This window comes from Glycine max, chromosome 17 (genome assembly GCF_000004515.6).
Source record: "Glycine max cultivar Williams 82 chromosome 17, Glycine_max_v4.0, whole genome shotgun sequence".
NCBI classification, from domain to species: Eukaryota; Viridiplantae; Streptophyta; class Magnoliopsida; order Fabales; family Fabaceae; genus Glycine; species Glycine max.
This window is the reverse complement of record NC_038253.2, coordinates 8565113-8591568: the sequence shown is the minus strand read 5'-3', so window position 1 is coordinate 8591568 and position 26456 is coordinate 8565113. Positions and strand designations below refer to the sequence as shown.

Sequence of the window (26456 nt, the reverse complement as noted above, 5' to 3'; positions counted from 1 at the left end):
TTATTATAGAAAATTAGAAACATAATTTCTTTTATATAATTTAAACAAATAGTTTAGGCACATTTTTTTATATTTCTGGATGGCATATAACCGTGAATTGAATGAAAATGAGAGAAATGATTGAGATTTGATAGCACTGAATAAAGGAAATGGTAGAGAATCAATAGCGTTGAAGGATTTGGGAAGTTTTTCATACACTGAACCTGATAGCAGTATAGCACTACTTTTTGTCTAAGAAAAAAAATACAACAAATGCAGTGAAAAACTATGTATGTCGCTATTTATGATAAATGCTTTGAATAACTATGTATGTCGCTAGATTAGTTTCAAATATATCCATAAAAAGATAATTTAAAATGTTTTTCAATAAAAGTTAAAATAAAACTCAAGCATTGAGGATATTTTTTTAAATGCATGCATAGGAATTTCTTTTTATGAGACATAAGTTAAGAAATTAAAATGAAAATATTCAATATCTTTAAAACTCAAATGTATTTTTTTAGGTAATTAAGATGACTTAATAAACGATGATAAATATTTCATAACTTGTATCTTAAGGACACCTATTTATTTAAATCTTCTATATAAAAATAAAACAAAAAAAAATGATTATACTTTCAATTATTCTACAACAATTCATATATAATTTCTGCTTCTTAATATTTTTGTAAATTTAATTATTCATTCTTTAACTTATTTCCGTCAAATCTTTATCTAAAATTGGAGGCCTCTAAAGTCCCTCCCCCCCTCAAATAATTAGGGATTTAGGAGATGTAATTCAAACAATGCAAAAAGTAGTTATAAAGCAAATGATGCTTTTTCTTTTTTTCCTCTCTTCTCAACTTGTTGCATTGTTTAAAGCAAATGATGCTTTTCATTTATATTATTCCAATTGGAGTTCAACCATCATGTCTAATTCAGCTTCATATTTTTTTGTTTAGAAAATCATCCTTTTACCTTTAGTCTCTAACATGGACTAACAAATTCAATCCAAACTTGGCTCTAACACAATTTCATTTCCCCTAATTCAACTTGCAGTAATTACAATTTAATATTAAACTTGAGAACAACAATATCAGCTTCACTCCAAGGTTACTCAACTGAATTTCCATTTTCAAATCACACGTGAAAACCCTTTTCAAACTCAAAAAAAGGTTAAAAGTTCAAACCCATGGTGTCACATACATCACTGATAATTTTTCAGAATCCCAAAAATGTCCTCCAGATACTTTCCTAGCAATTCAATGTAGCTTTCCACAACCAACTTCGAGCCTCGATGGTCAACCACGGCATCTTCACACTTTATCCCACTAAGTTAAAAAAATACATATCAGTAATACAAATCAAATATTTGGGTGTTGAATACAACATAATACATTAATAGTACGTTTAAATTCAGATAATTTAAATTTTTTTGATTTAAAATTTATTATTTGGATGTTTTTTTTGAAGAATTTAAATTTTTAAAATTTTAAAATAGAATTTTAAACAATTAAAAATATGAAATTTTAAATTTTTTTAAAATATGAAAAATTATTTTTTTTCTTGATACTCCAAAACGTTTCCTTATCTTTTTTATAATTTTTCTCTTCTTTTTCATCTAAAAGTTTTGAAATTTTGTTTTTAAACTGATGACTTATTTTATTTATGCCTATATAATTTAATTCTTTTATCCAAATATAAAGTTTTAAAAATAAAAAAATTTTAATTGAAGAATAGATTAACTACCAAGGAATTCTCAGAGTAGAATTAAACAGAATCTCGTATCTAACAAATTGCATGTTCGAACTCCCACTCATCCCAAAGGGATGCCTTAAATGTAAGTATTTCAAAATTTGAGCATGGATGTTTTCTTTGCGTTATTTCTCGCTCTTAATTTTTTTTCCACAAAAAAATAACAATAAATAAACAAAAAATATTATAATACGATTATATATTACGTAGAGACGGCAATTGGCTTTACGTCAGAGTCTACCATTGCTTCTTTTTCTTGTCTTTCTCTCTTTTCTCTCTCTCTTTTTTTTTTCTCTCTCTCTGTGCAAAACTATGCTTGATATTAATGAATAATGTTGATTCTTATCTGCCAGTTTGCTACTACTACTTGGGACAATTTTGATATGTAAAGCTGGGTTTGCTTCTATTAATTATTTTTTATTATTATTAATAATTTCATTTTTCCATAGCCGCCTAATGTGATTCTCGCGTTCTTTCTTCAGCAGCTCCTCCTAGCTGCTTCTTCTTTTGCACACCCCAGATTCCGAGAAACCCACCTTTCCTTGGTTCTCAGTGAAAAGTTTTGTTCTTTTGTCTTTTCTTCTGTTTGGGTGAATTGGGTAATCTGAATTTTCAACAACAACAATTGTTAAGTTCCAAGGTCCTGTCTTGGATTCCTTGCCAGCTGGCTCCTTGAGGTGTTTTGTCCGATTGGATGGTGTTCGAGGTTTTGGCGAAATTAAGGAAACACTGCATACAACACAACTGTAACTTCATCCAAGGCAAACTCCTCTTTCACGTTGATCTTTTGTTCTCACTGTCAGAAATTGAACCTTACCTTTTTTTTATTCAGAATCTCAATTCAATTTTCATGGTGGACCAATTTGCTGAATTGGGCTAACACCTTTGATTGATCGTTGTGGGGGTCTTTTGGTCAATATTTTGGAACTGTGAAGATTTTTGTTTTAGACTGTGCTGGTTTTGTTTGGTAATTTTATGCACTAGGGTGCTTCTGTGTTACTACAAGGAAATGCTTTCCTATTGGATTGCAGTGTTTTAGTTAACAATGGCTATCACTGTGTTGTTCTTGGTGCTGTTGCTGCAATTGTGGACAGTTTTTGGCTCTGAGGTTGTCCTACAGTCAAGGGATTGTGACTCTGATTGGGTGGCACATTCGTATTCTAGTCATGGTCAGGATCTGTTCTACATAAACGGCAATGTAGTGAACAAAGTTGCTTTCTGTGAGGCTCTCCAATTGTATATTGCAAAGGGGTGTGATGTGAAGGACTACTTTGGAAGTGTCAAATGTGTGGTGGATGACTCTTTTGGTATGGTACCATATGATGTTAATTTGAAGTATGGTTTGCCATTTGCCATAGTTATGCACTTTTTTTTTTGTTGTAGATTTCCACTTTTACTATAACTATCTTTGAGAATAGCATTTCTTTTAACCTGTGTTGGCTTTTTTTGTTTGCAGTGAATTTACCTTTAAAGGCAGGGAGGAAACTTTTGAAGGATTTGAGCAATGAATCCACACCACGAGGAGATTCTAATCCTGTGTCATCCAAAGTAGTTGTTATTGGTGCGGGGGGAGCTTTGTTGGTGTGTTGTGCTGTTCTTTGTCCTTGTTTCTATGCCAAGAGACGTAAAGCAACTTCTCATGCTGTTCTGGCCAAGGACCCAAATTCAAGTGAGTTGATGTTTACCACCTTTTTTTGGACTTTGTCTGGATAACTTCCATGCTAGACATGTGCATTCGTTTTATGGATTTGGAGAAGGGTTTTTTGTCATGCAGTTTGATAAATAATCTGTTCCTACTCCATTAAAAAACTTAAGTTTTCATTGTTATTATATGCTGTCCTTTTCTCTCTTTCTTTCTATTTTATTTTTCATGATTATGCTTCTGGTTACACTTGAATAAGTAATGAACAATTTTGATCTTGTAGTGGATTCGGTTTCCTCCTTCGAAGCCTCCACTAATGATAAGATTCCAGCCAGTCCACTTCGGGTGCCACCTAGTCCGTCAAGATTCTCAATGTCTCCAAAACTCACTAGACTTAAATCGTTGCATCTCAATCTGAACCAAGTTACAAGAGCTACCCAAAACTTCTCAGAAACATTACAAATAGGAGAGGGAGGTTTTGGAACTGTCTACAAGGCCAAGTTGGAAGATGGCCGGGTTGTGGCTGTAAAACGTGCAAAAAAGGTAAGAAGTAACTCGTATGTAGTTTAAAAGTCTGTAGCTAACCTTAGAATGCTCAAGTTCTGGATTCTTTTTTGTTAGGAAAATTATCAAAATTGGAATATGAAATGCTTTGACTGTCCTGTATCACTAAAAATGGTAGAAGTACTTATTTTCTCTGTCCTGACGTGGCTAAATCGTATAGGAACATTTTGATAGTTTGAGAACAGAATTCAGCAGTGAAATTGAACTTTTGGCCAAAATTGATCACCGAAACCTGGTGAAGCTACTAGGTTATATTGACAAAGGAAACGAACGCCTTCTTATTACAGAGTTTGTGCCAAATGGTACCCTTAGAGAACATTTGGATGGTAAGACTGCCTTGTTATCTGCCAACAATCTGTTTTTGAATATTGAATCTAATGCAGAATGTCATTTTGATATTATTGGCAGGTATGCGTGGAAAAATCCTAGACTTCAATCAGCGCCTTGAAATTGCAATTGATGTTGCTCATGGCCTGACCTATCTGCATCTGTATGCAGGTCAGTGATTACTCTATTCTGCTCACCTTCTACTTTTGATTTGCATACAAACCAACTGTAAGATTGTTCTACACTACATCTTACATAATTAGAGTATAAATAAATGCTTTGAAATCTTGAGTTTATTGAAAACTGCCTTAAATAGGGTTATTATGTGTTGTTTGTTTACCGAAACAGTCTATTGACCCGACATTATGCTCAAGTAGTGATCATTGGTACCTTTTTAACATATTTCAATGCAATCAACCTTATGTAAGGGGCATATCTAGTGAGAGAGTGAGAGGTGAGAGAAGTTAATATATATAGATGGCCAATATTGTTTTTATCTTAACCATTTGAATTATATAATTGAGATTTGTTCCTCTCACCTCTCGTGCTCTCACTTGATACGCTTCTTATATGTTGTACTTGGTAAGGATAGATACATATTTTATTGCCTTGACAATGTGCCAATTATTAGATTTTCAGTTTTTAACTTATTTTAATTCTAGTATATACATGCAACATGATTTCCCTATAGCTTAATAATATTTATAGATCTGCCAATTGAATCTTGATGCCTGACCTTTGTCATCTCTTGGAACAGAAAAGCAAATTATTCATCGAGATGTGAAATCATCCAATATTCTTCTGACAGAAAGCATGCGAGCCAAAGTTGCTGATTTTGGATTTGCAAGGCTAGGACCAGTGAACACTGATCAGACACACATTTCTACCAAAGTGAAGGGAACAGTCGGTTATTTGGACCCTGAGTATATGAAAACATACCAACTCACTCCCAAGAGTGACGTTTATTCATTTGGAATTTTGCTTTTAGAAATTGTGACAGGCCGCCGTCCTGTTGAGTTGAAGAAAACTGTTGAAGAGCGGGTTACACTCAGATGGGTAAGCTCATAATTTGCTTTTATTAAGATGAGTTTTTTGTTTATTCATTTTTTTACAAGTGTTAATTGTCTACTTAACCTTTGACTTGCTTAGAAAAGATGATGTACTGTGTTACGCATCCAACACTGATCCCATAAGTTAGGGACCTCTTTAAGAAAACTTCCACTCTCACCACAAAACTGACTGTAGTCTCCCCTTGAAGAACTCTAGTGGCTCCTTTACTTTTGGACATGTCTATAGGCTTTTGTAGCAAGGGCAAGATGAAACATAGTATTGCAAAGCATTGTGAATACAAGATTGTCAAGTGAACTAGAAATCATGCGGTCCCAACCTTTATTTTTTTGCTTAACCAAAATTGAGTTTGTAGTTGCTCTTAGTAATTAACTTCAGAGTCTAATTTTTATGCACTCTCTGTATAAAAAATTTGCATTACTAATCAATTAGAAATTATGATAGGTATGACTTTTAAATTTTTTATTGAAAGTCAACAAACTTACCATTCATATCACAAATTATAATTAAATGACAGTATAAAAAGAACTTCACATGGTTTGTACATATACCATTTACTCTTAATTCAATACTAGATCAAAAGCTTTACTTTTTCTTTTCATTTTGAAGCACTACTCAACCTATGTCTACTATGTGTTTGATCTTTATGCAGGCCTTCAGGAAGTATAATGAAGGAAGTGTGGTGGAACTGGTGGATCCTCTAATGGAAGAAGCTGTAAACGGAGATGTTCTGATGAAAATGTTTGATTTGGCGTTTCAATGTGCAGCCCCCATTCGAACAGATAGACCTGACATGAAATCAGTGGGCGAACAATTGTGGGCTATAAGGGCAGATTACCTCAAGAGTGCAAGGAGAGAATAAGTGGTGGTGGTGGTATTTGGTGATGATATTGTGAAGTTAGTCTTTTTCTTTTTGTTTAAATATATTTTTAGTTATTGTAATTTAATGTTTTTTTGCATTTTGTCCTTGCAAAATTATTATTTTGTGTTTGGTCTTTATAAATTATGTTTGTTTTGTTTTTAATCTTTAAAACATTTTAGATAATGCTTTGATCAGTAAAAATAATTATCTAAAGCACTTTAAAGACAAAGAAGACATGATTTGCAAGATTTAAATAAAAAAATAATTTTACAAGAATGAAATGAAAAAAAATAAAATTGTAAGGACTAAAAATTGTATTTAAATCTTTTTTTTTAAAGATTTGTCTTTCTTTGTCTATCTTACTTAAAGGTGTCTCAACCGACAGCCATTGTGAACTCAACCGACAGCCATTGTGAAATGAAGTCATATCATTTGGGTATTTTTCTAAGTGACTTTATTTATTCTACAATACACTCTCATTAGTCATTATTCTAAAGTTTGAACATTACTTAGCAAGTGGAAACCAATTCCAACTGTCTCAGAAAACAAGACCTGAATAAAAGTAACAAACTTCTACAAAAAAAAAAAGTACACGGAGGAACATCCTTGTCTTGCCACTGGAGTACTTTTCTGTGTAGAGTTAGCAGTGGATTTTGTAATATGAGTTTGCTCTTTTAGGATGAAGAAATAGCTAATTTGGGTGAATTCATTATCTATGGTTGTGCTAGTTTTCATGTTACAGGAATTCACTAGTGAAAAGTGACTACAGAAATGGGTGAATTCCAGAACTTAATTGCTAAATGGATCGGTTGCTATTTGCCCATTTCTTTTCAAGCATATACAAATGGTCAAACAACTAACAATGTGTCTTTTTCATCAATATTCAGGTTTTAGATTTCTAATTGGAATTTTAATGATTTAATATTCAACAACATCAGGAAACACACGGTTGTCTGAATTCAGTCAAGATGTTTTCAGCTTAAGAAACACTTGAGAAACCAATCCCACTAGACATTTATTAGATACTTATTTAGGATCAGAGATTTAGGGGGGAAAAGGATAAATTTTCATTTAGAGATGTTAAAGAGAAAATGGGAGGGATAAAATTCCTTTCCTCCTATTTTTATCTCGATCTTCTTATTATTTGTAATTTTTGGATTGTACATACTAAATTATTTTGAGTTTTAATTTTATCTCTTGGCTTCAGTATTATTACTCATAAGTGTATAATAATATATTGTTTTTTTAAGAAAATATATTAATATATTATTCAACATATAATAATTGAACCTTGGTATGTTGATTAAGGTTTCAGCTATCTACAGTAGTACTAGTTACTGCCAAGATTAAAGGGCCCACAGTCAAAATAATTTAAGCATAAAACAATTGTCTAGAGACCTGAACAACACCAACCCACATTTGAAGAGGCTTCAACTTCAAGCCACGCAAGCCGGATGCATGTCAATGCACAAATCGTGTTTTCTACTACAACATTGGAGTCGGGGAAGGACCACAGAAATTTGACTTCGATGCGGTACGTGACTTTCAATGCACAAACCATTGTTGTTTTAAAAAGGATAACTATATTTAGACATCCAAATATCTATTCTATACCTAAGGAAAGAGAGACAAAAGCATTAAGATAAATGATATGATTTCATAGAAATAGAGATATAAAAAAGTGAGAGGGGTTAAAAAAGTGTTTAAAATTAAGAACTTTTAAAAACATATTAATCTGGATATTGAATTTAAAGGGATTTTAATTGTAATTAAATTAATACAAATTCAATTTTTAAGCAATCACTAGAAAAGATAAAGAATTGTAAGTATGACATTTAAAGGTAAAAGGAAAACGAAAGGAATCAAGAAAAATAAACAATAGTTTAAACGCAGAAAGATGAATTTAGAATGGAAATATATTAGGGTTCAATATTTTAAGATTACTTATGATGAAATGTTAATGATTTTTTCTCTAATGATATCCTTATTTTCACCTACATCTACTAAGATACTCTATTTTTGGTTTTCCGTATGAAGAGTCTAATTTATCTATTATTTTTTCCCAAATTTCTTTGTAAAGATAAAAATAATAATTCGTATTAAGATTAGAGATACATGAAATAAACTAAACGAATATCAATATATTTCTAGCAATGAATTCATTTAGATACCATTTTCCAATTTTTTAGAAAATAACCATTTTTCAATGCATTATCCCCTAAACACTATATGGATGATCATACCATAATAAACAAATAGGCACAGAAAAGAGCAATAGAAACACGATTGCATTGAATAGATAATAAGAAAGAGTTCCATTACAAGAGTTGATCTGTCAGGCTTCCAACAATGGAGTTTAGCCTCTCATTGCTATGAGAAGCTTTACACTTTAGGAGTTGGTGTGGATGAAAGAAGAGATTGAATGGCTAAAAGAAGGGAAGAGAAGAATGGCTAGAGAAGAAGAGTTTCCCTTATTAGAGATGATGCTCAGACTTAGAATATATTTAATAGAGAGTTTTGAGACTCGGTGTGTCTTTCCTTCCTGTTTCCTACTCCTTTTATATATTTAAGATAACTTACTTTTCACGCTGACTAATTTTGCGTTGAGCGCACTCCTGGGCTTAGCGAAAATGACGATTTAATCACGCACTCAGCGTAGAGTTCACGCTAAGCGCGACCTTAGGCTTTCTTGTATGACTTCTTCACGCTAAACGTGAGCTGGTAGCTAAGCAAGCAAGTGCACTGAGCCGGTCTTGTGCGTTAAACGAACTATCCAAATCTCCAACTTTTCTTCAAAGTTTTTTCTTTTGGGTTTTGCATCAATTTTTCTCCAAAGCACTTGAAAATTTATTCTTTTAAACGTCTGCTGATAAAAAATTACAATAATGTTAATTTTTTCATTATTTAATTAAAAATAACAGTAAAATGAAAAAATTATAATCATTCTTAATCAAAATTGATTACCGATTAAACTCAAATTTCACAATTATCACACTTATTGATTCATTGATTTAAAAGACCAACAAGTCATCTTAACTCAATAAAGAATCAATTAAATTGGATTAAAACAAATGATGTTTTTCGAAATAATTTTTTATTTTAAAATATTTTCTTATTTTCAGTTTAAATTCAATACAATTTAAAATAAATAAAAATACATATTTAATAATTAATTTATGAGCTTGTTAAAATAGTTAGGCGGATAAAAGATGGTTTACAACTTTATATTACAAATAGTTATATTTTGTATTGGATACGATGCATAAAAGTATATGGATGCATAATAGTTATTATAGTGTGTTACAATAACAGTTTCTCTCGTTTCATTATTTTCCAATGATTGCTGATAAACAAACAGAAATGAAGAAGAAATATTCTAAATACAAGCAAAATATTGTCCTAGGCTTTGACTTCCCTACATCATGACTCAAGTGCCAGTTTGTTAGGAATGGTGGATAGCAGCATTCTGATGTTTCCATGTCTTAAGATTTAAGAATGTTAGAAATTGTTGCTTAGAGCTCTGTATCCATTTTTGTTGAATAATCACTGCCAATTATGTATGCTTGTCAACTGCCACATTCCGTCGTGTATTTGGTCTTTTGAAAATTTTCTGTTTCTTTTTATGGTATTTTTGGTAATAGTTATCTTTCATAACAGTGAAGTACACGCCTTAATGCACATATATGGCTTAAAGAAGAGCTGAAGCGGGTAGATATATAGGGATCGAGAAGACTACTTGGATCATTGTGCTCATCATGCGATCAGTTTTTGAGAGCTGGTTCATCGAATACAAAGTTGATGTGATGTCCATGCTTAGAAAACATCAGTATGTTTTTCACTTTCTGCTCATTTGTTTTGGTCCTCCATCTCTCACAACACAGACACTTGTTATTTTCGTATCAATAATCAAAGACATCTCCATGCCTAGATTGCCCGCCCATCCATCTTACTCATTTGAGTCAGCTTATACAATTCAATTCATTAACTATGATATTAATTGTTAGAGAAATCTAAGGGATAAATATCGATAACCAAGATCTGTTGGGTGTTTATTATGGTCGGTTTTCCAACACAGGACAATTAGTTAAGTTATAAAATAATTTTTTTTTATTATATACTCCTTCTATTTTCATTTATAAGATTACTTCAACTAATTCAAGCCACTTAAAAAATAATTAATTTAATTAATTATATTAAATATGTTAATTTTTTATATTATTATTCAAAAATTATTCTTTTATTTTTATTTCTCTGTCTATTTCATTATTTTTTATTTCAGTAATATTTGGAGAAAAAATAATTAATTAAGGATATGTTAGAAAAAAATAATCAATACATCTAGAAATTGAAAAATAGTCCTATAAAAATGGACAAATAATTTTATAATTGGAAACAAAAAAAGTAATTTTTTTTATAAACAATCAACAATACAAATAAAATAATATAAAATTTAATTAAATATATTATTGAATTGTTGTCATGTGATTTTTATGAGTAAAGTTAAGTTTTGTTGTATTTTCTTTTATTTTATATGGATAAATGTTAGTTTAATAGAAATGTTAATTGGAAAATTTAAACTCTCAATCTCTTCTTCCTTCATTCTTCCTTTACCCTAACCTAATCAATGAGTCAATCTTATAAATACTTAGTGTTTTAAAAGATCTTAACAAAGACAAACTACAACGACGAGATTTTATAAAACATCCGATTTTTATTAAGAAAAAAGATAATGAGACCCTCTCAATAGAAATGTTCTTAAAATCTACTTTTACTTGAGCATAAAATATTATTTTCATGTGACTGCTATTATTCTTTGTTCAACACATGTAATCAAAATTCACCAACAACAATCCACATGTAATAATACTGCCCACTTGACTCAAATCATACAAACAACACAAAATATGAATATAATTTTGCATTACTGTTGTATAATTTCCTTTAAAAAAACATTTTTCATTTTGTAAAATAAAAAAAGAAGCAAGAAAACATCTTTCATTTATTTTCTCTCTCTTCATATTTGTGGGTCTTTCCACAAAAAGCTTAAATTATTTTTGTTTTTGTAAAAGAAGATCCAATTAAAAATGTACCTTATCCGAAAAAGCAAAATTGCGATAAGGCGGCATTTGATTGGTGGGACGGCAATTGGACATTCATTTAGCAGCAATGGAAGAAGTTATAATGTGCCTTATTTCCAAATTGCTACAGTAAGTTAATAATGGAGTAACTAGACTACTTTTTATTACTACTACAACACAACACAACACAACACGGGTTCAACGCTTTGGATTCACTCACTCACGAGTCTCACGCTTTTCACGATGGGCTTCATTTTCGGAGTGGTGGTCGGAATAATTGTGGGCCTGGCCATCATAGTGGGCTTCGTCCGCGGCGAGAACTCCCGGGCCGCCCAACGCTCCCAGCTCGCCACCACCGTTGCCGCCTTCGCTCGGATGACCGTCGAAGATTCCAGAAAGATCTTGCCGCCTCAGTTCTACCCTTCCTGGGTCGTTTTCTCTTCCAGCCAGAAGTTGAGCCTTCTTCTTCTTAGCACCTCTTCTTCAATCTTCTCACTTCGTTGTTTCGATGATTCACACTTTTTTTGTTATTGTTTTCAGTTAACTTGGCTTAACTCGCATCTCACCAAGATCTGGCCCTATGTTAACGAGGTAGTACCTTCTGCTTTGTGCTTTAGATTTGGATTTCGTTGTGGTTCTTCATTTTTTGAAGAATTTGTTAACTCTGCATCGGTTTTGTTAGGCTGCTTCTGAGCTCATAAAAGCGTCGGTGGAACCTATTCTGGAAGAATATAGACCCGTGGTTTTGGCGGCTCTTAAATTTTCCAAGTTTACTCTTGGTACTGTAGCTCCACAGTTTACAGGTCCGTTCGATCCACTTCTCCTTTGGTGCAATTGGACTTAAATAGTGCTTAATTACAAGTATTTGTGATTTTCAACAGTGTAAGACTTGTTTGCTTCAATTTAATTTTTTGTTTTCTTTAGCTAGAGGGGAATTAGCTTGTAGTGCTGAGGGGAGTGGAAACCGAGTAGATTGAAAATGAGAATGAAATGTGTTATCTATTTGCTTAGTAAAACGAAATGTAGATCAATTTGTATTTGAAATGGAGAATAACTAGATTTCAGTTTTTGCACCAACCCAATCTATGGTACTAAAATGGTTTTCTAATTTCCACCCTAGGTCAAGCACCAAGGAGTGAAAATCACAACCTTTTAATCGTGCTTCATTTTTCACCATTCCTATTTTTCAGCTCCAGGAGGCATGCCTTCAACTCATATCTTGTATTATTGAGTTGAATCCCGACAAGTTCATAATTGTGATTATCTGTTGATCCCTTGCTTCTAGCTTTAATCTAAGTAGGCATATGCAAAATATCTTTACAAGTGGTTTCTTGGGTGTGAGGGAGGAGGCTTCTCATATTTGCTTGAGTTTATATATTTTGTTCCTTCCCCATTTTATGGCATCAAGTTATCATCCTACTAAATTTACTTTTAAAGGATCTCTACCTGAAGATTTTGCTAATCAATGTCATACATTTCTTTGGACTTGGAGTTTCTAATTTGTTGATGTTCTTTAGGCGTGTCTATAATTGAGGATGGAGGGGATGGTGTTACAATGGAGTTAGAAATGCAATGGGATGGGAACCCAAGTATTATACTTGATATTAAAACTCTTCTTGGTGTTGCACTACCGGTGCAGGTACTTCTTTCAACTTTTTACTGCCACTGCTTGTCTGGTTACTAATTACTAATAGAAGCTGGTTAGATTCTTTCAAATGCTCCAGTTGTTTAAGTTATTTTTAGTAATATCTCCACTTGTCCCTTTCTTTGAAAGCTCCATGCCAAACAATGCCTTTTCTTTTCACTCAATCAAACTATTGTGAGACCCAAATTCTTCCAATTTAGTTGGAGATCTAATCCATTTAGCACTGGAACTGAATGCTATATTTAACTAGGTGAAGGAAAGATTCTCCTCTTCCTGCATTTGTCATGATTATTAACATGCACAAAAAATTATTAGACATCAGCCGTTTGTGCACAAGTAATTCACATTAATTATGTGAGGGTTTTTCTTCGAAAAAATGTAGTTGATTTTGTGTTCTCATACTCTTTTTTCAGGTAAAAAATATTGGATTTACGGGTGTTTTTAGGTTGATCTTCAAGCCATTAGTTGATGAATTTCCTGGTTTTGGAGCTGTTAGCTATTCATTAAGGCAAAAGGTATGATATCTCTTCTTAAATCCATTCATTTGGTACTTGTTTCAGTGCACCTCCATTAGGACAAGATTTCAATGGATTTACTCATTCTTTTGTAGTACAATGGGGCCAAACACTTTCTTAAGGTTCATTTTTAATTAAGCTAAACTTAGGTTATATGTTTTGAAATATCTAGCCAAATAATTTGTTAAAACAGTTGCATTAGTCTCATGGATAGAACCCAATTGATTTTAGATTCATATTTATTTTTTCTCGCATAGTGGGCGAGCCTTTGTCAAACAGCAAGGTTGCCACCTTGTGACTTGGTGGTTACAGTTAGTTACTAATTATGGAAACAGCCCCTCTTTTCTTCTCATGACACCTTTCTCTTCAATGTGATCTAATACAGCCACATGCAATTTCATCCTCTCACATTTCTTTAAGCAAGCTTGAAACACTTGTCAAGCCATATTTCTACAAATTACAAAGACATTCAACCTTATGCACCATGTAATATATTTAATCATTTGAGAAAATTTTAACTTTCAGAAAAAGTTGGATTTTACTCTAAAAGTCATTGGTGGCGACATATCAGCAATTCCTGGATTATATGATGCAATAGAGGTTTGGACTACTCCCATTTTCTGTTAATGATATCCATTTGCAGCTTTCACCATTCTTTGCTGTAGTTTAACATCTCTGACTCTGATGATGAATATGTCATGTTAATCGTCACAGAGCACATTTTGTTATTTGAAAGCATTTCCAGTATTGATGTGGAAACTTGTAACTTTAAATTGTTGTTGTCTTCAAAGTAGATATTATGTGCTGGTCACTCTTTTATCATTATAAATGCCATGAATCTCATGCACAGCACAGAGGTGTTGGTTATAGAAAGAATTATATATTTATATCAACTCCAGCTGATCTTTTAATTTCCTGTCATTTTATTTTTCTGTTTTGCCGATTATTGAAATTTGATAGAATATTGTTTTTCACTTTTCATGATTCTTTTAAAAAAATGGCCATAGCTTTGTATTCATTTTACTTTGGTTAGATAAAAGGCAATTGTTCTCAAGAGAATTTTTGTAAGTATTAGTGAAGAAAACAAAGCTTGGGTTTTCATCCTCACTTTTTGTTAAAAAAACATTCCAAAGTACATTAACTTTGTTAAATGAAATTATGAAAAATGTAGAATTATGAATGTGAAATTGAAATTAAAAACAAATACTTTTTATAATTACATCCCAATTCCTCTCCATTTTTCATCTCTTCATTTTAGCACACATATTAATGATTTTTCATCTCTTGATTTTTAGCGCACATTATGTGTTCAATTTCTAGTATTCAGAGTGCACTGAACACGTGCATATATTTGACACTTGTGAATTCATTTTGAAGTTTGTACTCATGTATTTTTGTCATTCATGAAAGCTTTTAAAATGAACTTTTAAGTGACTATATAACCAGTAATCTAGGGAATGTTTCATGTAATTGGTTTGATATAAAAAAAAGAAGTCAATATTGTGTTCATTTCTATGTGTTGGCTTGTACCTCTGTTGTTACTTTTGGTGCCTTCTAGCATATCAATATTCGGTACTGCATTGTGTTTCATTTATAAAATTTATATTTATATTATACACAATTTAATCATTCATAAACAAAATAGTTAGCTGAGCTTATTATTCTTTCTTTATGATATTAACCTTGAGAGAACCATACTGCACTAGCTAGCCATTGTAGTTGGAGAGTTCAAGAGTTATAAATCCTACACTTCCAATGTGAGATTTAAGTTAAGTCCCATACCTTACAATTGGATCTTAACATTATACAATGCTTTGCAGCCCCAGTGCCTGCGAAAGCTGGCTATCCACTGGCTCTTTGACTAGTCTTGTGTGAACCCTACAATGCTGATGCCACCACCTATGCCGCTTGTTTGAAGTTGAGAGGCATGGTGAAAAGCTATGATACCATTGATAAGAACCTTGGGAGAACCACATTGCAAAAGCTAGTCATTGTAGTTGGAGTGCCCAGGGCCTTGTAAACCCCACACTAGAATCCCATGCTGTTAATGTGTGACTCAAGTCCCCACACCTTGCAATTAGATCCTAACATGTTCTTATATCTTTTTCTGCATTTTTGTCCTTTTCTCTCTAATTAGATTAGTTAATTAGGTGCCTCAAATTCAAATGTTTTATAATAATTAGGTCTAGTAAATTATTACAGGGGGCAATTCGGGATGCTGTTGAAGATTCTATTACATGGCCCGTGAGAAAAGTTGTACCCATTTTGCCTGGAGATTACAGGTAAATCAAATAAATAGAGAAGGATCACATGAGCACACTTCAATGTTATCATTGTCATTCCCTTTTTGTTATTGCCAACCTTTAAGTTCTTGGTTTTGGGGGGGTGGTTGATTCTGGAATTTCTACTATAGTTGAGTACAATGTGTTTTATACTTTTATTAGAAGATGAGCAGATGAGAAACTTGAAAAAAATGAGAGGAATATGTGTGAGTGTGAGAGAGAGAGTTGCATCTTGATCTTGAAGTTTTCTGATCTGAAAGTTAAAATTATTGTGATTGGTTTAGCTTATTTTGCAAAAATTATTACTTATTTCTGCCAGCTTCCTATAAGCACTTTTAAAAAGTAAGTGATTGCTTCTAAAAAAAAATACACTAATGTTCTGTTTGGATTATAATTTATAAGGGAAATAAAAAGGAAAAACTTAAGAGGTAGAAAATTCGGAAGGATAGAAGTAAAAGAGAAATAAGGTAAATAAAATCTCGTTTGAGTGGATATATAAGTAAGAAAAAAGAGAAGTGAAATTTTTTTCTTTGCTTGTTTGGATGAGTGGAATAGTGGGTAGAAATAAATAAATCAATAATATAAAAAAGCTTTATACTAATTAAAAAATTAATTGAAGTCAAAGTTTCAAACATTTTATTATATTTTTTCTTAAACATAAAATTATTTATTATTTTATGCCATAAAAAAACTATTTAATTTTTAAAAAAGTAAAACAAAAAAAATCAAATGTAACAAACATTTCCCCCCACTTCAGGGGGAATTTTTTTTGGTGGGATCCATTAAAATTTTTACTTCTTATTTGTTCTCTCAATCAAGTAGAAATTTGGCATTTCTATCCTATCTCACTCATCTCCTACCTTTCTATTTACACTCAAACAAGCATAAGGTTAGTGTCTCTGAATGATGAGAGCACTTGTAGAGTCTTGAATAACAGAACCCAATACAACTGAGTTAGTTACAGCTGTCTGAGGCTGTTATAATAGAATCTAACAGCCCTCTGACAGTTGTCTGTGTAACAGAACTAGCTACAATTACACATGACAAGATATATCTAACTAGCAGAGATCCAAAACAATAAAGTAAGCCACTAGCATACTTTAATTAAAATCCTTTACTATTTTACTTATTTTAGAGGAATTGAAATCATAAGATATAATCTAATAATTATATAAGTGATGACTGCCAATGAGCTATAAATGAGACTCTGCAACTAGTTTCATGATACAAGTTATGGTTCTAACGAATTATAATCTATGAAATGGTGATGCATAATACTAAGGGGCATGTGGAGATGCTAGACCAAGTTAGCCTTTGGAAATATTTATCTCCGCATTGCTTTATGTCTGGTCCCCATGCCTAAACCTTTTGACCAGTCAATTTGGCAGTGCTAATTAATGTGGCTGTATCAATCACTGGATTTCTTAACGTTGAAATTTGAGGGTTTAGGAATAGAAAAAAGGGGGGGGGGGGGGGGGGGGGGGGGGGTCTCTTAGACTAATAAACTTATCTTGATATTGGTATGAAGGATCAAGGATGCGATACACAATTCAAAACATGGCCACTATTTTATATTAATACTAGACTCCTATTCCTAATTAAATTGAGGGTAATCATGAAATTCAATAGAACTTGGAAACACTACTAGGGACCATCTAAGATATTCAATTCTGAAGATATAATACCAAATTATGCGATATCTTCTAAATATTCTAATGATTTGTTAATCATGGGACTACTTTCACTGTGGTTTCATCTGGTTGAATCACAGGTTTTCATTTTGGACCTCACTGTGTTTTATTGTTTAGTGATTTGGAGTTGAAGCCCGAGGGGATATTAGAAGTAAAGCTTGTGCAAGCAAAGGAATTAACAAACAAGGATATCATTGGAAAATCAGATCCATATGCCGTTGTATACATACGGCCTTTACGCGAAAGAATGAAGAAAAGCAAAACAATTGTGAGTTGATTTCTTTTTCCTCTCTCTCTCTCTCTCTAGAGAATTATTGGATTTCAATTATGGAAGAAATAACTAATTTTGTTTTCTCCCTCCAGAACAATGATTTGAATCCGATTTGGAATGAACACTTTGAATTTGTTGTTGAAGATGTGTCCACTCAGCACGTAACTGTTAAAGTTTATGATTCTGAGGGTTTACAGTCATCTGAATTGATTGGATGTGCTCAGCTACAGCTTAGTGAACTTCAACCTGGTAAAGTAAAGGATGTTTGGTTGAAGTTGGTCAAGGATTTGGAGATTCAAAGGGATACGAAGAACAGAGGGCAGGTAAGAAATACATGTATGACTTGCTATATTAATTATTAAAACTTAAAACTATAGATGGCTTGCAGATTCTTGGTTTAGGTGAGAATTTTTTTGTGACTTTGGAGTTTACCTTTCGAACCCCCATGACACTATAGTGCTTAGCTATCCTGTGTTTTTTGCAAATAATAGGTTAGCAGAATGCTACCCTGTTAGCAGCATACCTAGAGCTGGATAATTGTTAAATCAAGGAGCTATGACTATGAGGCATAGACATCACATGGGCACACCATAGTCCAATGTACAAGGCTCAATTCTACATAGATCATATGCTAAAATTATTATATAACTACATATTTAAGAGCCTAAACATGAAAACACATACACTTGTATGAAAATATGCCTACAATATGTGCAAAATGCGTTCAAAAGAAAGAATGGCTCTTAGTGTCAGTCAATCAAGCTTTGCCATCAAGAGGGAAAGAGCCTTGGACTTTCGTTTAGGCTGCACTTGTCATTCATGCAATTCCCATCCAAATATCAATCAAAGAAGTGATTAATTTTTTCTTTTCAAACTATAATATTAAAATTAAATTCCTGAAAGTACTGTTCAAACTTTAAAGTTTTCAACCTGTTTTATTGATTTGCACCCTACGTTTGACAAACCCAACTTCTCTCTTGAAGTCTAGGTGCTTCATTTCATATTTCAAAAGTACCTGTCAATATGAATTTATAATCATTTCCTAGTTTATAAACAATTGTGAACATATTTTCAATTGTATGGCACAATAAATATATTTTCCTCTGTTAAGTGTGTTTGTATCAACTTATAATCAAAATTTTGCTGGGAGACTTTTGAACAAGGGAAGTTTCCCCAAATAATTAAGCGAAATCTGACCTGCTACAATTATTGTTCTGTTTAATTAGGTACATTTGGAGCTCTTGTACTGTCCATTTGGCATGGAGAATAGCTTTACAAACCCATTTGCTCCCAACTACTCAATGACATCTTTGGAAAAGGTTCTTAAAAATGCGAATGGAGTAGAGTCTAATGGAAATGAAAACGCAGTTACCCAAAAGAAAAAGGAGGTTATTATTAGAGGAGTCCTTTCTGTTACTGTAATATCTGCTGAAGACTTGCCTGCAACAGATTTCATGGGGAAATCTGATCCTTTTGTTGTTCTTACCTTGAAGAAAGCAGAAACAAAAAACAAAACCAGGGTATTCCCAATTTTGTGGCTTAATTAATTATGAACACATTACAAACTTATTTGGGCCTAAAAGTTTGTTAATTTCTCAGGTTGTGAATGACAGCTTGAATCCTGTTTGGAATCAAACATTTGACTTTGTTGTTGAGGATGGATTACATGATATGCTAATTGTTGAAGTTTGGGACCACGACACATTCGGAAAGGTAAACAATTGTAGACGTACTTAGATTGCCTTTTTCTAATGTCTTGATGACTTTCAGTCAAATGGCATTGAAGTTTAAATACTAATTATGTGGGAAATGATGGAAAACTGTTGGGTTCTTCTATGTTGGATGATGTGGGAAATAAGAGTAAGGGGCAAAAGAAGGATTTGAGTTGTAGCAACAATGCTCATGTGGCAAATAGGGTAGGAAGGAAAGGGAAAATGGAAATGGTTAAGAGAAAGATAACAAGGGAGAGAACATCAAGTAAATGAGTGAGGAGAGAGGACATTCAGTCATTGAGAATTTGACCCTAACAAATTAGTTTCAATCCATCTGAATAATATGTGACGACTATTGAATTTTCATTACGATAATTTTAGAGTATTTTCTATTTATTTTGAAGATATGAATCTATTACTTGTCTTGTTTGTTTTATTACTCTATTCATGCTGCAAACCACTATCCACGACTTAGTAAGTTGATAACTTTTGGTTTCTTCTGATAAGTTCTTCCCGTAATGCATGCAGGACTATATGGGCAGATGCATATTGACGCTTACCAGGGTAATACTGGAAGGGGAATACAAAGAACGTTTTGTGCTAGATGGAGCCAAATCTGGCTTTTTGAATTTGCATCTCAAGTGGATGCCGCAACCAATTTTCCGTGATTCTTAGGTTTTCCTATCCCTCGCTATATATAAGTTTATAGAGGATGTAGTTGTGGCTGTGGATATCTGGACCATAATTTCTCAGACAGACATCGTGTATCTTAATAGCAATTACAGTTAGCAAATGTACATACGTCTTGTCAGGCATGGTAATAATGGTAAGGATATATGAATTTCTCTATCAGATTATCCTATAAATGCTCCATTGATGATGGGATGTAAAATTAACAGCTCGTGGTTGGATAATTGTCTTTTAGCTGTAGTTTTGATGCTCTTATTGTTTCCCGTATTCAGAACAAATTATCTGGCATTTATTAAATGGAGTAGCACTTTAAATTGTACTATTAAATATTGCAACAAGTCAATTACATCCTTGATAACTATTATCTCAAAATCAAATCCCACTTGTGACTGGATACTGTTAGTAAAAGAGAGATAAGTAATTACTAAAAAATAAGAACAAAGTAAAAGAGCAACCAAATTGAAGAGAAATTGAGAATATAAGATCAAGGTTCGAGTGAGAAATAGAGTTGAGTATATAATGAATTTGAAAGTATCACGATGTAACTATCTCTAATTCTTGACCTACATGGGTTGAAAACTGTCCTCAAATTCTTTAATTATTAAGTCAGATCAATTTTGATCTATTACGTATTTATTAGAGAATCTGTTAAATTTTTTAAAAAAAACGGATGAATCATTAATTATTCATAAAATAAATGGATGAATTGAATTATATTCATTTTTTTTTTTTGCAATGGACGAATTGAATGGATTAGCTTGTGGATGGATTGAATGGATGATGGATAAATGGATGGATTTGCAACCCCTACTAATTTAACAATGCCAAATAAATCACTGAAATGGAACCATTTCCAATCAATAGATAATATGTTCTTATTTTATTTTTCTCCAGCAAGCTCATTTAATATTCTTATTAGCGTTGTAATACAAGCATACAAGCCAAATAGTACATAGAACCATTTCCAACGTCCTGCATTTCGCTCACTCAGACACTATTGAACTGCATATATTAATCAAGGGGCACATTTTTATCCTTTTCAAAACGCCAAATATGCTAGTGCTTCAACTTCAAATTACATGCTGGCAACTTCATCAATAACTTTCAATAGAAAATGCTTCAGTTTTCTTCTTCTGCGATTGTGTCCCCTGCATGCATTATCAGAACCCAACCGGATTGCAATTATCAGAACAAGAAATTGCATCATTGATTTATATATCTCTGAAAAATAGAGTGACAGGCTACTCTTAACCAGGCTACATGCCTATCTTGTGATTCTTGTCAACCAAAATCTACTGTGTGCAGGTTATTATGTAATCAGTAATCAATTAGCAGTTATATTCCCTGAGCTAGACATGCTCCAAGTTTCGAACTTATGGGGTTTAAGTCTTCTATTAGTCTCCACGAGAGATTTTTTTTAGTGTTGTGCACCAGATAAGCAAAGGTTCTCTTAAGGAAGTTTCTTTGTACCCTTCTCAACATTTACGAAGAAGAAAATATCACAAAAACCAACCCTCAAAATTACTATCGGAATGTAGGCCATAACGATTTTAAACTTCTAGCATTATTATCTTCAGTAAAAACGCATGTGGCAGAGAATGTCTATATTGTGCCTTGCCATTTGGATGCAATGATAACTTTCAATCTTATAGTTCATCACAACAGCAAGATATGGCATATTTCTCCCTGCTACTTGAAAGCAATGCCCAAGCAAAAGGTGGAGGGAACCTACCAGTACTGATTATGCAGTACAAAAGAGTCAGTCGGTACTTTCTTGCCATCATCATTGCGATTCCAGTGGTAGATAGCATGGGTCCTATTTTTTATCTCCAGTGTGGAATGTCCGTAGCTTGCTTCTCGAAAAGCAGAATATTCTGGCTGTGGATCCAAAAACCTGCATGACCAAGGATAGAATTAAAACCTATATGACAAGACATCTTTGACATAATCATATTCAAGAAGGATTTTAGATATGGTTTGTTTAATTTACCTTGAAGCAAGACCTTCTTGATTTCCACCATCTCCGACTGTTATGTAAACAGGTGCTGATTTGTTAGGTAATGGATACCTGTTACCGCCTGTTATGTTGTAGTCAACATTAGAGTATCGATACTGAAACCAGGACAGAAAAATTCAACACATAAGAATCCACCGTGACATCAGATGACTGAAGAAACATATTGCTCTTGCTCAAGTTATTGATACCAAGATAACAAACAAGTTATTGAAACATATTGTCTGGGTTGTGAGAGGACCAAAACAAATGAGCAGAAAGTGAAAAACATACTGATCTTTCATAAGCATGGACATGGCCAGCAAAGATCACATCAACTTTGTACTCGATGAACCAGCTCTCAAAAACAGATCGCATGCTTTCACCCTCCATATAGTGAGCTCCATTACTATTGTAGAGCGGCACGTGCATGAGCACAATGAGCCAAGGAGTCTTCTCCCTCTCAACTCGCTTCAGCTCTTCTTTAAGCCACATGTATTGAGGAGTGTATTTCACTGTTATGAAAGATAACTATTACGAAAAATACCATAAAAGGAAACAGAGAAAATTTTCAAAAGACCAAATACACAACAAAATGTGGCAGTTGACAAGCATACATAATTGGCAGTGACTATTCAACCGAAATGGATACAGCTCTAAGTAACACTATCTAACATTCTTAAGACCTAGAAACACCAGAATGCTGCTCTCCACCATTCCTAACAAACTGGCACTTGAGTCATAATGTAGAGAAGTCAAAGCCTTTACTTTTTTGTAAAAATAAATGTTTGCTGCTTATATTGGTACCCTGTTTCAACAGGACAACTTTGCTTGTATTTAGGATATTTTTCCTTCATTTCTGTTTGTTTATCAGCAATCACTGAAAATGAAACGTAAAGAAACTGTTATTGTGAAACACACAATAATAAAATTTGTATCCCGTGAAAAAGCATTATTTTCTCTTATGACAACTTTTTCTCTCTCCACTTGTATAGTTTTTCTAACAAGAGAAACAAAGTTACTAAGAATAATAGAAATATAGAATGTAAAGACTTTAATGCCATTGCACACCAACTTTTTACGGTTATGAAACACTATGAACCTAAACTTCATATAGAATATAGTATTTTGGGGTTGTGTCAAGCATCCTATTTCTCACTTTGTTTGTACTGACCGTGTCTCGGCATAGCATCAGAATTTCATTGCAAACATTGATGCAATCAAAACTCCCACATTGTATATATAGGAGCACACATGTTGTAACCCCGAATAAGATTGAATAAAAACAATTTCTTCTCTTTCAACTCAACATGTAAGGAATATTAATAAGTAGATAAAGAGGAGATTAATTACCGAATGGTGAATAGCTGGATAGCACAATTATATGAGCAGACGCACGCCTGACTGCATACCAGAGGGGACTGGAGCTATTGGAGGCCAAGTAGGGAGTAGTATATCGGTAAAGATAGTTTTTGAAAGGAACAACTTCTCCCTGACCAAGCATATTTGACCCAAGTTAACATCAAATGCAAAGAGTATGAAGTTTTCAACATAAGCAAGTTAAAGACTAAAATCATAAACTGAATGAAACTTCTCAAAGATCAACATGGTATTACAACAAATCTCATGAACATTTACTTCAGCATCTGTCATCGGGATAACCATTCACCAACAAAATAAGAAATGACTTTTTATGTACAAAACAAGTAATTATTTGCCACTTGAAATTTAGGATATCTTAATCTAAACATTATAAACAAAGTTCTAAAGGAATTGCATGGAATTTGCTACAAAAACTATATAAAAAATAAGATGCATATAAAAGAAGACATCTAGTTTGAACCAAATAGTTTGATGGAGTTGAAAGTCAGCTAAGTAATATTCCGCAGATGACCATGCATAATCCAAAAAAAGGAACAAACCAGTCCAGACATAGTAGTTTAGAAGAATAAAAAATGCATGTCTCTTATACTTCCAATTCGAAAAAGAGAAAACGGAAAGCTGAAACCATGATGGTGGTTTATTATTTTATTGTTCCAGAAAATGATGAATTCATTTCATTCTATAAATGATTTAGTACAACACGAATAACTAAGACGCATCCTATACTCAGGTTACCACATTACCATGTAAGGCATATAGTCTATTTCGTGATTTCCAGCAGACCATAACCATGGATGATATGCTGTACTCCTTTCAACAAATCGTCCCCATGTATCCCACCGTAAACCAACATCATTGTACTGGTACCTATCAGCATAAGAAAGATCTCCAACAAATAAGACAGTCTGCGCTCCACTTTGTATATAATGCTCAAGGGTGGAAAGAGAATTAAACGTTTGCCCCAAATCACCTGCAATATTTATGCAATGACTCATTTGTGAGAGCTACAAAATAAAAATCATGGGAAATCAAAGCAAAACGAAATCCTGATAGACACTTTGTGCATTATAAATAGAAAGAGTCTATAATTAAGGATACAAAAAACTATTTTCTAGTAGAACAAACATTGAATAACAGATAACTTACCAATGATCCCAAATTTGTAGGGAGAATCTGGATCAACTTTGGGAGGTGTTTTGAACCAAAATTCTCGAGAAGAATCACCACTTCCAATTCTATAGTAGTATTTAGTCTCATACTGAAATGGGGAAATCATTGATTAAACTAAACAAAGACATTCTACACACAGCAAGATGAGAATTATAAAAGCACATGTGATTATCTAAAAAATGAAAACATATTGCATATCGTGCATTAGATTTCAGTTCTCAATTGATTTTATTTTTAATATTGCAAATATAATGCACGTGTTGATTATTCTACATTTCTACTTACTTAATTTGATTAAACAATTACCTCAAGGCCTTCAATAAGACAGTGATGAATGTAGCCAGACTTGTATTTGTGGAAAGTATAGTTTGTAACTGTGCCTTCTTCACTAGTTTGAAATTTATTCTCTGATGTGCCATACTGTATATGGCTGTGCCCTGGCTCTTCTGTGGTCACCCATGAGATGATTACTGCTTTTCCATCATAGTCACCTTGCGTGATGTGCACCTACAGAGGAATCAATCAATGCAGCTGAGCTTCATTGGAATAAAGGAATAGATTTAGAACTTGAAACTGCTTCACATGTCCAATTTGGTTTCCGAGGAGTAGGATCCTTGTCAAAGTTTCATTAAATACTATTAGCGAATAGATAATAAAATCAGCCTTGTTACTCTTCTAAAGACTTACTTGTTGAGGTGCATTATAACCCTTTGGAACTGCAAATGCTTCATGATCAAGGGGGATGTCAACTGCCGGCCACTCTGACCGAATGAAAGAGCTAGTGATCCCTGCACTCCCGTCTCTGATAAAACTCAAGAAGACAAAGGAAGCAAGAACTAAATTAAGCAACATGGCCAGCAGCATCCTTCTTTCCAACGGTATGAGTGTTGTCTTTATCAGCCTACAGAGTCCTAACCATCTGCGTTTACGAATCTCAATGAATGTCATTCATACTAAACATATTTTGAAGTAAACTGCATCTAAATGACTTATTTCAAGGTAAAACTCTATTGTTCTGTGCCAATTCTCTCTCATGCTGATTTTTTTTTTTTATTTGTTACATTTTTTTACTATTAAAAAAGGTTCTCACTTTCTGATTAGCTTTTCTCTCTCTACGAGTTAGCAATTACTACTTTACTTGTGAATCCACTGAATAATAATATCAGATCTCAATGAATTGAAAATAAGCTAACAATTTGCAATAAAATACCAGTCCAAACGTAAAATAGGAGAAGTTGCACATGCACAAAAATCATCAGAGCACAAAGGGTGTAATAAATAATAAACGAACGGATATTGATTAAACAAAAGGAAGCATACCTTGGAATGAAGCATTTGCAGAGAAGAGAGCGAAAGGAAGCCAACCACATAAAAGAGCGATAAATCGATTGATTGAATTTGAAGGGAAGGGAAGAGGTTGGTGCGCACGTGTATTAATGCATTTGGTCCACCACCATCTCTCATTGATTTTAGTTTAATTTCTGTGTATTATTCCGTCTAACGTATAAGAAAATATTTTTTTTTCGAATACAATTCATTTTTTAATATAATTTAATTATTTTTTATTTATATTCCTTATATATTAATATTAATATGAATGATCATATAAATTTATTATTTTTTTTGTTTGTGTAAAATAATTGATAATTATTTTAGAATGGAGAAAATATTATTTTACTATTTTAGTTTTTTAAATTATCTTTATAAAATTTAATAAATCTATTATTTTTTAAAATTATCTTGACATGTGATATTGATGTCGAATATCATGGATTAATCTTGGCTTGAATATTAATTGTTTAAAAATCTATTATTTAATGTATTCAAGA

At 32.9% G+C, this 26456-nt stretch overlaps 3 protein-coding genes and 1 long non-coding RNA gene across 6 annotated transcripts; 3 read left to right on the top strand and 1 right to left on the bottom strand.

The window, feature by feature from the left end:
• Positions 1-1959: 1959 nt before the first annotated feature.
• Positions 1960-6294, top strand: LOC100798260 (calmodulin-binding receptor-like cytoplasmic kinase 3). Of its 3 annotated transcripts, none has more exons than XM_041011153.1 (8): positions 1960-2495; positions 2567-3041; positions 3191-3403; positions 3660-3919; positions 4101-4266; positions 4349-4438; positions 5025-5323; positions 5988-6294. In XM_041011153.1, exons 2-8 carry the CDS (start codon positions 2780-2782, stop codon positions 6195-6197), a joined length of 1500 nt encoding a protein of 499 aa, XP_040867087.1. In that variant the 5' UTR covers positions 1960-2495; positions 2567-2779; the 3' UTR covers positions 6198-6294. The 3 variants fall into 3 exon arrangements, with proteins under 3 accessions (XP_040867087.1, XP_006600732.1, XP_014625422.1); XM_006600669.4 differs by having other exon boundaries at positions 1965-2119; positions 2217-3041; XM_014769936.3 differs by having other exon boundaries at positions 1967-2119; positions 2220-3041.
• Positions 6295-7501: 1207 nt separating this feature from the next.
• LOC121173824 (uncharacterized) lies at positions 7502-10124 on the top strand. Its single transcript, XR_005889315.1, has 2 exons — positions 7502-7731; positions 9855-10124. It is a non-coding gene; the product is annotated as an uncharacterized lncRNA (long non-coding RNA).
• Positions 10125-11273: 1149 nt separating this feature from the next.
• On the top strand, positions 11274-20243 carry LOC100797374 (synaptotagmin-5). The gene is made up of 12 exons (XM_006600667.4): positions 11274-11728; positions 11816-11866; positions 11958-12078; positions 12793-12914; positions 13334-13435; positions 13961-14035; positions 15638-15717; positions 17526-17676; positions 17772-18002; positions 18906-19199; positions 19279-19392; positions 19920-20243. The coding sequence occupies exons 1-12, from the start codon at positions 11519-11521 to the stop codon at positions 20064-20066; spliced, it is 1698 nt and encodes a 565-aa protein (XP_006600730.1). The 5' UTR covers positions 11274-11518; the 3' UTR covers positions 20067-20243.
• Positions 20244-20910: 667 nt separating this feature from the next.
• Positions 20911-26074, bottom strand: PAP3 (purple acid phosphatase-like protein). Its single transcript, NM_001249748.2, has 10 exons — positions 25948-26074; positions 25315-25546; positions 24934-25134; positions 24604-24715; positions 24201-24427; positions 23428-23566; positions 22369-22589; positions 22072-22193; positions 21814-21975; positions 20911-21229 (listed from the first exon to the last, which is right to left on the bottom strand). Exons 1-10 carry the CDS (start codon positions 25995-25997, stop codon positions 21157-21159), a joined length of 1539 nt encoding a protein of 512 aa, NP_001236677.1. The 5' UTR covers positions 25998-26074; the 3' UTR covers positions 20911-21156.
• Positions 26075-26456: the final 382 nt, after the last annotated feature.